The sequence below is a fragment of the Aquarana catesbeiana genome, linkage group LG02, assembly GCF_042186555.1.
Source record: "Aquarana catesbeiana isolate 2022-GZ linkage group LG02, ASM4218655v1, whole genome shotgun sequence".
Classification (NCBI taxonomy): Eukaryota; Metazoa; Chordata; class Amphibia; order Anura; family Ranidae; genus Aquarana; species Aquarana catesbeiana.
The window spans coordinates 436652408-436665995 of record NC_133325.1 but is presented as its reverse complement, the minus strand read 5'-3'; the positions used below and the strand labels follow the sequence as shown (position 1 = coordinate 436665995).

The 13588-nt window shown below is 39.9% G+C and overlaps 1 protein-coding gene across 2 annotated transcripts in view; it reads left to right on the top strand.

Moving 5' to 3' along the window:
- The window catches only part of ZC3H12A (zinc finger CCCH-type containing 12A), a 40785-nt gene extending 29549 nt beyond the window's left edge, over positions 1 to 11236 (top strand). For both annotated transcript variants that reach the window (XM_073615532.1, XM_073615534.1), the window contains exons 3-6: positions 3656 to 3795; positions 5171 to 5405; positions 7436 to 7542; positions 8484 to 11236. In XM_073615532.1, coding sequence (XP_073471633.1) covers positions 3656 to 3795; positions 5171 to 5405; positions 7436 to 7542; positions 8484 to 9415 — 1414 coding nt within the window. In that variant the 3' untranslated portion in view covers positions 9416 to 11236. The remainder of the gene's footprint in view (positions 1 to 3655; positions 3796 to 5170; positions 5406 to 7435; positions 7543 to 8483) is intronic.
- The last annotated feature ends 2352 nt before the right edge of the window (positions 11237 to 13588 follow it).

Here is a 13588-nt window from a genome sequence, read left to right as displayed (position 1 = left end):
ACTAGTAAAGGCAAATCTCCACAATGGAAAACAGATGGCAAAAAAAAACAAAAAAACTGACAGTGTTTATAACCCTCTATCCAAAATGAAAAACTAAAAGTTTTGGCTACATTGGCATTGATCATCTTCAGTCTATGTTCAGCATAGGACCTGGGGTATTAATAAAGTAAATAGATACTACCACTGCTTAATAATAAATGATATGTAGCTCCATTAATTAAACATAGCTAAGATGGTATAATGTTTTGGCTATAGTAAGGTTAAATGCTTGTCCTTTATGTTCCTTCTACCTATCCTTTGTCCTTTCCTAGTTTATCTGAGAGATTCAAATGAAAGCCATGTCATCATATAGCCTGTGCAGCATTGGGCAAGCCTGATGATAATTATCACATTCCCATGCTCTCCACATCCTGCGCGGGAGCATCTGTATTGATACCACACAGTGCTGGTGCCAAATGCTCACAGTGCCAGTGTCTTGGGCCTGGAAATGTGTATTGGTTGATTTCAGTAACAACTGTAAATGCTAATGAAACGTTATAAGGGAACCTGTCATATTAGAAAGGGGCAAGCTGCAATTTCATAGACTGTCTTTCCCATCCCTTTGCTTCTCTAAATGGTCACATGCCCAGTGTACAGCCTGGGAATTACTGGCTGTGCATACATCTGTCAGCAACTTATTAGGAAATTAAGCTAGTGGGTACAAATGACAGCTTGGGAGCTTGCAGTTGCCCCTCTTTCATTACTGGTTCCCTAGGGCTAGATTCACACTGTTGCAGGAGGTGTGGCTCACATTTGTTCAGGCACAGCAGACAATTCTGCCCATTCAGCCCATTCCTGCACCTTTACTAATGGGAATTCTAAGGCCCCTTTCACATGACAAGCATGCTCGGATCCGCCTGACAGTTTTTCAGCTGGATCCGAGCGGGCCATCCATTGACTCCTACGGGCAGACAAATGTCAGTGGAGATGTGTCCGTTGACACCCTCCTGCTATCTGATCTGCTAAAATCAGATGTATGGTGATACGTTCAGCCATCCGTCTGGCGGATGAGATGAAACGAACATGTTCTCTGTTTTCATCCAATCTCTCCATAGAAATCAGCAGCGCTCCCCGCTCAGTGAGCAGAGACAGACCAGTCATCCGCTGGCTCAGCGGAGATCAACGGAGCGATCTCCTGCTGAGCTGGCCGACACTGCTAAACGGATCTGCCCTGTGTGGAAGGGGCCTAAAAGATAAACAAAGGCTTTATTTTACATAGTTACATAGTTAGTTTGGTTGAAAAAAGTCACAAGTCCATCTAGTTCAACCAATAGACGTTGATCCAGGGAATATCTCATTGCTTCTTGGGGGATCAGGAAGGCATTTTTTCCCCTGCTGGAGCAAATTGGATCATGCTTTATTTTAATACAGTTTATTTTGAAGCAGAAAGTGATTTATGCCCCTTGCAGGTTACAAAATCTAGTTGTAAAGTTGTGAAGTTCTCCTGGTCATCCCCTCTACCCACTGCTCATAGGAAAAAGACATTGTTACACAAATTTTGCTTGGTAATGCCACAAAACCTTTTGCATTATTTTCCTTTGAAGGATTTTGAACCTTTACATAAAAAGAGAACAAAGACAGCGAAAGAGAAGAAATTTCAACAATTTTGCTATGGGGGAAATCATTAAATTATTGGGCTGCTGGATAGGAATGTAGAGCAGGAACCTGTGGCTGAAATTATTTTTCTGGTTCAAGAAGCACAATACCAATTATATTATAACTTCTATCTGTTTGTTTATGATATACAGTACAACAATCTGTCTGGCTATCTCCTAGTCTGTCCACTGTTAGATGACCCCGAAAAAATAATCTCTTCAAGGAAAGCTATACCACTGCCCCCCTAAAAACTGAACTTTTCATTTTTCCATCAGTGCTACTCTTTCACAGTTTATACCTTTTGTACCACTTGTCCCTCCCTAATAAGTTGTAAGCTTTCAGGAGCAGGGCCCTCCTGACCCTCTTGTATTGAATTGCATTGTAACTGTACTGTCTCCATTCATATTGTAAAGTCCTGCGCAAACAGTTGGTGCCATGTATATCCTGTATAATAATATTAATTCGGTGTAACTTAAGATAAAATTTGAGTCTGCAGGCAGATTGTTTGTTCATGAAGTTCTATATTTCAGTTTTTGTACATTAAAAGTGTGCACACTGTTTAAAACCTAACTTATGTATTTAAGAATAATGGTCTACTTGCTTTTCAAAGAAGTTTACGTGCAATCTGGATTACATTTAGTGCAGGTTTTACTCCTAAACATACTAAAGCCAGCCATAGATGGTTTGAATCTCGACCGATGTAGCAGGGACCGGCCGAGATTTGATCCATGTATGGGCAGGCTGATTGTACTCTTGGGTACAATTAACATGTCGGATCTCTAGCTGTTAGCAATGACCACTGTGTTCTCCCAGGATGGACGGCTCCCCCTGCTGGGAGAACACAATAGCTTCAAAGGAGGGATCCCCATCAACACAGTCAGGGAATCGAGCTGTGGTTGCAGGAAAGAAATTTGCATCATCCATGGCCTGCCTAAAGCCTCATACACATGGGCTGAATGCCGGGCAACATTGGCCAGTTCAATAAAAAACGGGCGACATTCTGCCTGTGTGTATGGCAACTGGTCCGACAAAAGTCGGACGTTGCGTTGGACGAGCATGCTGGAAAACGAACTGCCGACTGGGTCCTGATCAGCGCTCTCAGCCAATGGCTGAGAGCGCTGATCAGAGTGTTCTGGTGGGGGGCTGTCCCCCTGCCAGAACACAACAGCTCAGTGGGGGGGGGGGGGGATTGCTCTTCTAATGTCGGATTGTTAGTATACAGCGGCCGGTCCAGACAGCCCTCTGGGTTGAACCGAAAAAATATCATAGTGTGTACCAGGCTTTAGTGTTTTTAGAATGTTGATGATAGTTACATAAAATCACATTAGTTAGGGCATTAGGCATATAATGTGGATGATTTTGTCACACCTTTACAACAATGTGACAATGCTTGGAGTGTAATAATTACTTTCACCTATGAAAAGATATTTGGATGGGGCTATCTACAGACATATTATGATTGGAATAAGCCTAATGGATACATCATGGCCTCTGCAGACACCCCTTGGCTGACCTCATGGGAAAAATATCAGCCATTTGGAATGCATTACCTCCAAACAATTAATATGGTATTTCTCACGATAAGGTCTGCTACAGGGGTGTTGACCTGTTGCATAAATATGAACATTTACTATTCAAAAGTGCATGAACGCGTAGGGAAAATCCTTCAGAGGTTGGATCTTCTGACTGCCATGTCTTGCCTGTGGCACCCATAAAGGAACTCCACTCTTCTTTTTTCATGACAACTTCCCATAAGGTGCTATATACACGATCAAGGTGTGGGTGTGTGTAGTGGGGAGGGCATGTTACTTGAAAAATTATTTGCATTACTGTCTATCGTAAATAACCCCCTATGTGTTTGTCTAAGTAGTAAGACATTTTTATTTGATGCATATTCTTTAAAATCTAAAGGGTGAAAAAAGTCAATGGTCCTTCATATGGTGTATATAAACTTTTTTGTCTGGTAATACTTATTTATTTTTCTCAAAAGTTAACCCCTTATTGACTTCTCTTTTTACAGTCATGGTAATAAAGAGGTATTCTCATGCCGTGGAATTTTACTTGCTGTCAGCTTCTTCCTGGAAAGAGGCCACACAGATATCACAGTGTTTGTTCCATCATGGAGAAAGGAGCAACCTAGGCCTGATATGCCTATTACAGGTAAAAACTGATGTCAATAAAATTGTGTTTTTTTCTTCGTAAGAGCTAATAGTCCAAATTAAATTAGATGACTATTATTATTATTGTTACAGCTGAAAACACAAGAAATCTGACAAAAAAAAAAATAAAAACACATAAAAAAATGATGTTATTTGATTTTTCTCACCCTTAACCCTGCTACAGTTAGTATTATTTGGATACAATATTTGTGTTTACAGGCAGATGCCAAAATTAATAATGTTAAAGTAAAATTCCAGGTATGGCATTTGTTTTCCATAATTTCATTGGTCCACATTAAACTAATGTAACTATGCGTATGCCATACATGTGAGATCCCTTTAGAAGCTGGAAATCACTGTAGTAGACACCGCTGTTAGAATGATCTCCAATAGCTTCTGGCTTCCGTTCCCAGCAACTGCACTGCTGTTTTCTGTAGTAAGGAGCCTACTACAGAAATTTCAAGCTTCTGCATGGACCCCAACAGCATGGTAAATGCATAGTTACATTAATCCAAGCAGAACCAATGTAACTATGTATTTACTATTTCAGTGCATGACCGTTGTTCTTTAGAAAGCAGAAGACTTTGCCAGGGTTCACACTGATGTGCTGCAGTTTGGCCACAGTGCGGGTGTATTTGCGGTTTTCGTGCATGTTCCTGTGCTTTTGCTATGGTCCCTACAGACAACATATGAAGCAAAACAAATGACCAAGCAAACTAAAGGTAGCAACATAGCAGGAAAACACATAAAATCACATAAAATCACAAGATAGTCTCAACAACTAATTCTGAATCAAAAGAGCACCACCAACCATGTCTACCCTCACTGATCCAGGATCCAGGACATTTTCTACCCCCAATGGCCATAATTCTGCCACCCTGGCCATAATTCTGCCACCCTAAAATCTGAAGTACATAAAACTGACCCTTTGTTTGAAACTTTTGGAGACCCCGATCTATCAAAAAGTGTTTCCCAGTGCTAAACCTTTAATTCAATTTCTAAATTGCTGAATTTGTAAATTATACAAGCCAATATAAAGGAATAGTAGTGGTAAAGCACTTGTGGGTTTAATTGATCATTTTATTGTACAATTCTCCTTTAAGGGGGGGGCAGGGAATGTGTCCTATGCCTTCATATTTTTGCTAATAGGTGTCCCTATTCCCATGTCAGAAAGTTGGGAGGTATGCTGTAGGACTACTATGAAGGTTGGGTTATTATTAAGGAGAAATGTATTTTGTGCTCAGTAATAGCTTTTAATAGCATATAAACATGAAACAAAGACTATTAGTTTTAAGCGATTGCTATTGTATAATGATACATGTATTGAGTATATTTTATGAATTTTTATTCAAAGTTTTATTGTATCTTTTATTTAGATCAACACTTTCTGACTGAACTTGAGAAGAAGAAAATCCTGGTCTTCACTCCGTCACGACGGGTCAATGGGAAACGGCTAGTGTGCTATGACGATAGATTTATAGTAAAGTTGGCTTACAAATGCGATGGGATCATAGTCTCAAATGATACTTACAGAGACCTCCAGAGTGAGAAGCCAGAGTGGAAGAAATTCATAGAGGACCGGCTACTCATGTATTCTTTTGTCAATGATATGTAAGATCATTTTTATACATTACACTTTCTAATATCATAATGGCACAAATATGTCTATTCGTTAAACAGAAAGATGTAACCTATTAGGAAACTAGAATGAGCGAATATATTTTTAATCATTGTTTTATATTAGGAAAACACTATTCCATCTTAGGTGGTATATGTTGTACCTCAGTGTCTCATTAATATTGTACTATTTCTTTTGGCTTTAGGCAGACATTTCACCAAAATGTATATCTATTATTCAGAATTAGGAACAACATAATGCATCCTCTGTTGAATCTGTATTAGTTTACTGTAAAGGGCAATTCTGGCATTTTCCTCAGTGGTTTATGGCTTCTTTCACACAGGCATACTTAAAGTGATTGTACAGTCTTGTTTTCTTTTTCTTAAAAATAACAAACATGTTATGCTTACCTGCCCTGTACAGTGGTTTTGAATACAGCAGCCTGGATCCTCTTCTTTTCAGGTCTCATTTTGGTGTTCCTAAGGCCCCTCCCTCCTGACGAGTGCCCCAACAGCAAGCAGCTTGCTATGGGGGCACCCAAGCCCGATCTTTCCCCCTTTCTCTCCTCATTGGCTCACTGACTTTGATTGACAGCAGCAGGAGCCAATGGCGCTCAGCTGCTGTCTCAGCCAATGAGGAGGAGAGTCCATCTCTGGATAGAGTTGGGGCTCAGGTAAGCATTAGGGGGGCTGGGGGGGCTGTCAGTTGGGACACAGTGGCTTCACAGACACAGAAGTCCAAATTTGACAGCCATGGAGGTGCAAGCCCAAATGCACATTGTCTACACTCTGAGTTTGAGTCCAATTGTTTTTGTGCTGAGTTGGCAAAGTGCAGATATAGAAATATTATTTAATATTTAAATATTTAATCCTAACAAACTGTCTGCATCCAGGGACCCGCATAACAAACATATCATACTTACCTCCACTGTGCAGTTTGTTTTGCACAGAGTTGCCCCAATCCTCCTCTTCTGGGGTCCCCCAACAGTGCTCGTGGCTCCTCCCCACATCAGCAAACCACCTAGGAGCGCTCTCCTTGAGGGTCCCCGTGCGGGATGCTCCTGAGTGCAGCTTTGCATCCATAGACACAGAATGCTGGACTCGGCCCTGCCCACCTGGCGCCCGTGTCATTGGATTTGAGTGAGAGCAACAGGAGCCAATGGCTGCACTGCTATCAATCTATCCAATCAAGAGCCGAGACAACGGGCAGAGAGGGTGAACGCGTCTCCGGCGCAGGAATAACGGGGCTCAGATGAGTAAAACAGGGGGGCTGTTCTGTGACAGGAGTTTTTTCACTTTAATGCATAGGAGGCATTAAGGTGAAAAAACACAAGGGTTTACAACCCCTTTAAGTCTACACCCATGCAAAGGCTGTGTTTGCCTGTACGGCAATGCACAGGTATTCCATGCATCCCCAGGCAGTCCCATTCATGTCAATTGGGATGCAGAGGCTGAACGAAAACAGACGCTACTCCAAATTTGACAGCTTCATGGGTGCAGGTCCCCGAATGCACACTGTGTACATTCTGAATTTGAGTCCCATAGTTTTTGTGCTGAGTTGGCAAAGTGCAGATATATAAATATTATGTATTATTTAATCCTGACAAACGTGATCACATGAAATGATATATTTTATAAGCCAGGCTGCATTTTAGTTCCAAGCCTGGTCCTGGACTTTAGCATTACAGTAATGGCAGTAACCCGGGAAGTGATGTCATGTGGTGTTAGATCTACATTTTATGTCACCTGAACTGATACACTTAGGTTGCAGTGTGAGTGGGAGTCTTAAAAACACGGGGACTAACTTCAAATTCTTTTTACCATCCTGTCATCATTGTTGGTCCAATAGCTACAATAAGACTGAAAAGAGGAGGGCCCATGTGCGACTTCTGCATCTTTGCTGTTGTGCATATATTGTATATATATAAATGTAAACAAAGTGTGCATGTTAATCAGTTCTAATATGGTGCCTTATGCTATGCATTTTTGTAATTTTATTGATTTATATATTTATTTTATCTTAGATTCATGCCTCCAGATGATCCCATGGGTCGAAAAGGACCAAACTTAGATGATTTTCTAAGAAAAAGGCCTCTTGGACCAGAAAACAAAAAATCACAGTGTCCTTATGGTAAGGAAAAGTATCTAAATACATGCATACCTAATGAAAGCAAAAATGAAAGTAATGACATATGTGTACCTTGAGTCATATTATTCATTAAATTAAGCAAAAGTTCCCCATTCCCCATGGTTGAGTAAATCTGGCCATACACTGAAAGATTTTGTTTTGTTCAGCCTTTTGATTGAATCTCCTGTGGTTATTGTATTTTGACAACCAACCCTTACCAGCTGTCAAAATACCCAAACAGCAGCTACATCTGACTGGTTGCAGATAATGTTCGTGACAGTTGTCTGCCTGGCTTTTTCATATTTTCAGTCGAAGTTTGTTAGGTGGGAGGTGGCCAACAGGAATAGTAAATTTTGACCTGTGAGGATAATAGGAAACCACGATCATGATACAGAGTGATAGCCTGTTATTGCTGACCTTACAGAAATTTAGGTTACAGTACCTAGCTTTAGTTTAAGAAACCCTCTAGTATCAGCACCTTCTAGGTCACTGTTCTGGAAAAAGTATGTAGATCAGGAGTTCTGACTTGCTGCATGCTTACTAAAGGCAAAAAGGCAGCATAACAGCTAGACAACAAAAAATTTATTTTTAGAAGGAGGCCAGTGATGGACACCCATGTATTTCTTATAAACATAGCAACTATAACTTACTATATGACTTCTTGAATATATAGCTTATTTATTGCTTTATGTTTCTCTCTTGAAAGCTATTTTTTTCACTGTGTAATTCAAATGGCCTTGCTTCTCTGAATGACAATGTAACTGCAGCTTGTGAACTTTGGCAGCAGATATACAATATACTTCATAAAAGTTGCTGTTGTATGTTGTTTAGTAAAATGAAACGTCCATATAAACACCTTGATTATGATAATAACAGAGAGGATTGCCTGCTTTTATATTGCATTATGATCATGTCTCTACTTTTATTTTCATTGTTTCTTTCAGGTAAGAAATGTACTTATGGCATGAAGTGCAAGTTTTATCACCCAGAAAGAATAAACCAGACTCAACGTTCAGTAGCAGATGAACTTCGTGAAAACGCAAGACTTTCTCCCACCAAAAGCACTACTTACTTGGAGGACAAGAAAACAAGAAAGCATTCTGCTGCTGAAACTTCCAATGTAGATGCAGACACTTCCTCTCTACAAAAACATTCTTTAGAGAGAACTGGATCTTCTCAAAAAACAAGGCCAATGGACAATAATGCAAAACAATTTCACTCCAACGGTGCTTCTGATTGGTTCCCGCCATCACTTAGCTCCAAGGATTCCCATACTCACCATTCTGTCGACTCTGGTGTGGAGTTGTGGACAAGTATATCAAACAGTTGCTGTGATCCTTCTCATGACCCAATGCAATACTGCAGCTCTAGTCAACAGATACCGTGCTGTCGGCATAGACCTGATATGGACTCACATCCTCATAAACACTATAATTCTCCACATGGTCCTCATTCAGCACCTTTCTTTCCCTATAACCAGTCTTCCCCATGGTCAGCCCCAAATATAGCACATCACGTGTACAGAAGGGAAATGTCACAATCAATGCCAACTACCCATAGTCTTCCACCTGACTACCCCAATTCAGCTACTCGGTCACGTGAGTTCTGGAGTGATCCAATTGCAGACCATCATTCCTCAAATAGATCCCATTCTAACTACCAAGGATACATTCCAGTTCAACCTTCAAGCAATGATTACCACCAATGGCAAAACCAGGAAACATACACAGCTGAGAGATTGAATGTGCGCACTAGGCTTTGTGCTATCTTCAACCCTCAGTTAGTCGATGTTGTCATGAAAATGCACCCACAACAGATGGATCCACAGATATTAGCAGCAGAAATATTCAATTACAAATCCCAAGTCCGAATGTGAAAGTAGGGACACGTTATAAGGCAGCCCCAAGATTAATATGGGAAGTTTAATATAATGGCCCGAAACAAAAAAAATAAAAAATAAAAAAACAGTCTTTCTGCTTCATTCCCCAAACTGTGGGTTATTGTTTTGTGTTACGTAATGGATTAGTCATGATCCAGATTTATTGGCTCTTTGTGCTGTAATGACAGCTTTTTAGCTAGTAGAAGTAAGGTAACACAAAACCATTTAAAACATATCAATGTGTGTTCATTTAATTCTAAACGAATAATAATAACAATTGATATCCATTGTGGTAATCCAATCTAAAGGGGTATTCTATAAAAGTGGATAAAAGCATGTGTTCAGATATTGCACATTGCAAAACCTATATTTTAATTGCATTCGATATGCAGGGGAGTTTTTCTTTTAAACACTTGTATAAGATGTCCATTGGATTGATCCCTTCTCTCCCTTTACAAGTCTGAGTTAGAAGAATGACATATAAATTCACCTCTACCACTACCATTACCTCTACAGTACTTTTCCTTTTCCCTAAAATATTAAATATGTCTGTTATACCTTTCTTTTGTATATTTAGAGACAGCTGATGTAACACATAATATAACATATTATTGTACACTTATGGAACATTCTAAAATGAAACGTTGTATGTTTCAGCTACAATTTAATAAGGCTATTTTATCAGCTCATGCTTTTCTACGGAGCTATTCTTTTTTTATGTCTGTCCTGCACAGATGCCTAAATGTTTTTGTAAGGGATGCAATGATTCCAGTATATGGAATTCAGCTAATCCTTTTTATGTTAGTACAGGAAACTGAAACTCATTCAAATTGGTTTCTTTTATTTATTACTTCAAATAACAAAATCCAAAACCAGATGCAAATTAGAACTAGCATTGTGCATAGTATACCTTTTTGATGGGGCTTCAGTTTTCCATCAAATTCACATGTGTGGATTAGGTACATCCCTATGTTTCAACCACAAAGAAACTTGGCATGTCCCCACAAGAAGAGGATGTGAATAGAGCTATAAGTAGATTTTTTAACATCTGAATGTTCCTTGTGAAAGGAAACAAACAAAACAATTGCTAGAGAGCAGTTGGCACGTTGATACACATTGTATCTGATGCAAATGTAAAATCCAGTGGTTGGTCTACAATGAGTGAGAGGGTTACGCAATGGTAGAGAAAATTTACATCAATATATATATATATATATATATATATATATATATATATATATATATATATATTTCATTTTATCTGCCTTTACAGTGTCTTGTTTTTCCAAACCGTTGCTTATTACCTGTGAAGAATTCATACAGGTGAATTATGCTTCTAAAAGAATGTTACCAATTAATATTCATGTGCTCCATGAATGGTAAATGGTACTTGGAGGGCCGATGAAAAACTAAAGTGCAGTAAAATGTGTGTGTTTGAACACAATTGATATGTCTGTTTGCGGCCAGGCTGACCTGACCTGCACACTATTTGGATTACAAAAATATGTTAATTTTCCACTCAAGAACTTGTATGACCAGTTGAATTGACACTATGTGCCATTTCACCACCAACAATGCAATTATTTTATTGTTGATTGTACACATTACATAAATTGTAATGTTGTACAATGTTAAGTAAAATGCTTTCATAATTTTGTTGTTATAATAGAGACTGTGTAATAATGTAAAAATAGTTGGCTAAATCACTTGCTTGGGTTTCATTGTAAGTAAGACTCTGGTTACCCAGTGGGTTACTCCACTATAACAGTGGTTTATATATTGCTGATTGCATGAATAAACCTAAATATTTTCACTAAAGTTTTGGTGTATTTCTTCAAGCAATTAATATTAAGAGTAAAGCTATGAGAGCAGTATTCTGTTTGGCATTGTGATTTTATGATTTGGGTGTGTTTTGTCATGTATAATGAGCTTCTTTGTAGCAGGACTTTCTATTTTTTCAGCTTCGACGTTGTTGTTTTCCCTCCTTTGAAGCTCATGAAGAAGACGTGTGTCCTTGTTTAACCCATAACAGACTAACGCGAAGGCCTGTTACACAGTAAAATCCTAATTTTCATGAAGTTATACAGTATCTCACAAAAGTGAGTACACCCCTCAAGTTTTTGTAAATATGCAGTGTAAATTTGCTGTCCCTTCAAAATAACTCAACACACAGCCATTAATGTCTAAACCGCTGGCAACAAAAGTGAGTACACCCCTAAGTGAAAATGTCCAAATTGGGCCCAATTAGCCATTATCCCTCCCCGGTGTCATGTGACTCGTTAGTGTTACAAGGTCTCAGGTGTGAATGGGGAGCAGTTGTGTTAAATTTGGTGTTATCACTCTCACTCTCTTATACTGGTCACTGGAATTTCAACATGGCAAAGAACTCTCTGAGGATCTGAAAAAAACAATTGTTGCTCTACATAAAGATGGCCTAGGCCAGGGATATGCAATTAGCGGACCTCCAGCTGTTGCAAAATTACAAGTCCTATCATGCCTCTGCCTCTGGGTGTCATGCTTGTGGCTGTCAGAGTCTTGCTATGCATCATGAGACTTGTAGTTCTGCAACAGCTGGAGGTCCACTAATTGCAAATCCCTGGCCTAGGCTAAAGGAAGATTACCAAGACCCTGAAACAGAGCTGCAGCACGGTGGCCAATACCATACAGCTGTTTAACAGGTCCGGTTCCACTCAGAACAGGCCTCGCCATGGTCGACCAAAAAAGTTGAATGCACGTGCTCAGTGTCATATCCAGAGGTTGTCTTTGGGAAATGGACGTATGAGTGCTGCCAGCATTGCTGCAGAGGTTGAAGGGGTGGGGGGTCAGCCTGTCAGTGCTCAGACCATATGCTGTACACTGCATCAAATTGGTATGCATGGCTGTCTTCCCAGAAGGAAGCCTCTTCTAAAGATGATGCACAAGAAAGCCCGCAAACCGTTTACTGAAGACAAGCAAACTAAGGACATGGATTACTGGAACCATGTCCTGTGGTCTGATGAGGCCAAGATAAACTTATTTGGTTCAGATGGTTTCAAGGGTGTGTGGCGGCAACCAGGTGAGGAGTACAAAGACAAGTGTGTCTTTCTTACAGTCAAGCATGATGGTGGGAGTGCCAGGGGCTGAGGGTGCACGAGTGCTGCAGGCATTGGGGAGATACAGTTCATTGAGGGAACCATGAATGCCAACATATATTGTGAAATACTGAAGCAGAGCATGATCCCCTCCCTTTGAAGACTGGGCCGCAGAGCAGTATCCCAACATGATAACGACCCCAAACACACCTCCAAGATGACCACTACCTTGCTAAAGAAGCTGAGAGTAAAGGTGATGGACTGGCCAAGCATGTCTCCAGACCTAAACCCTATTGAGCATCTGTGGGGCATCCTCATACGGAAGGTGGAGGAGTGCAAGGGCAACCTGTGAAGCGCTGGTGAACTCCATGCCCAAGGAAGTGATGGAAAATAATGGTGTCCACACAAAATATTGACACTTTGGGCCCAATTTGGACATTGTACTCACTTTTGTTGCCAGTGGTTTAGACATTAATGGCTGTGTGTTGAGTTATTTTGAGGGAACAAATAAAAATGTACAATGTTATATAAGCCGTACACTCACTACTTTACATTGTAGCAAAGTGTCATTTCTTCAGTGTTGTCACATGAAAAGCTATAATAAAATATTTACAAAAATGTGAGGGGTGTACTCACTTTTGTGAGATACTGTATATACTGATAGCATTTTAATATGCTCTGGCATTTTTTTGTACCCATCCACACTTGCACCTTCCTTCAGGTTTAGTTTTTACCTATGGATATAAAATTCTGTTTCATTCTTTTACACTAAGCCTTACATCAGTCCCCAACTATGTAGAGTCTACAATGTAATACATCTTCAGTATAAACAAACACATGACACAATTACACAAGTTATAACCTGTATAGGTTTGGGAGAAATGTGTATAAATACTGGGAGATCATACAAATGCCTGAAGATAATGCCATAGTGGACTACTGTCTTAAATAGCCTTTCTGTCTTATCTCACTGAACCCGGATTGTAATGTAAGCGGAGCAGTTTAGACGAGTGGCATCCCGGCTTCTTGGCTACAGGAAGGACTAATGGAATCAAACGTTGAACTTCAGAAAGAAGAGTGTCCCATCTTTTACCAATAC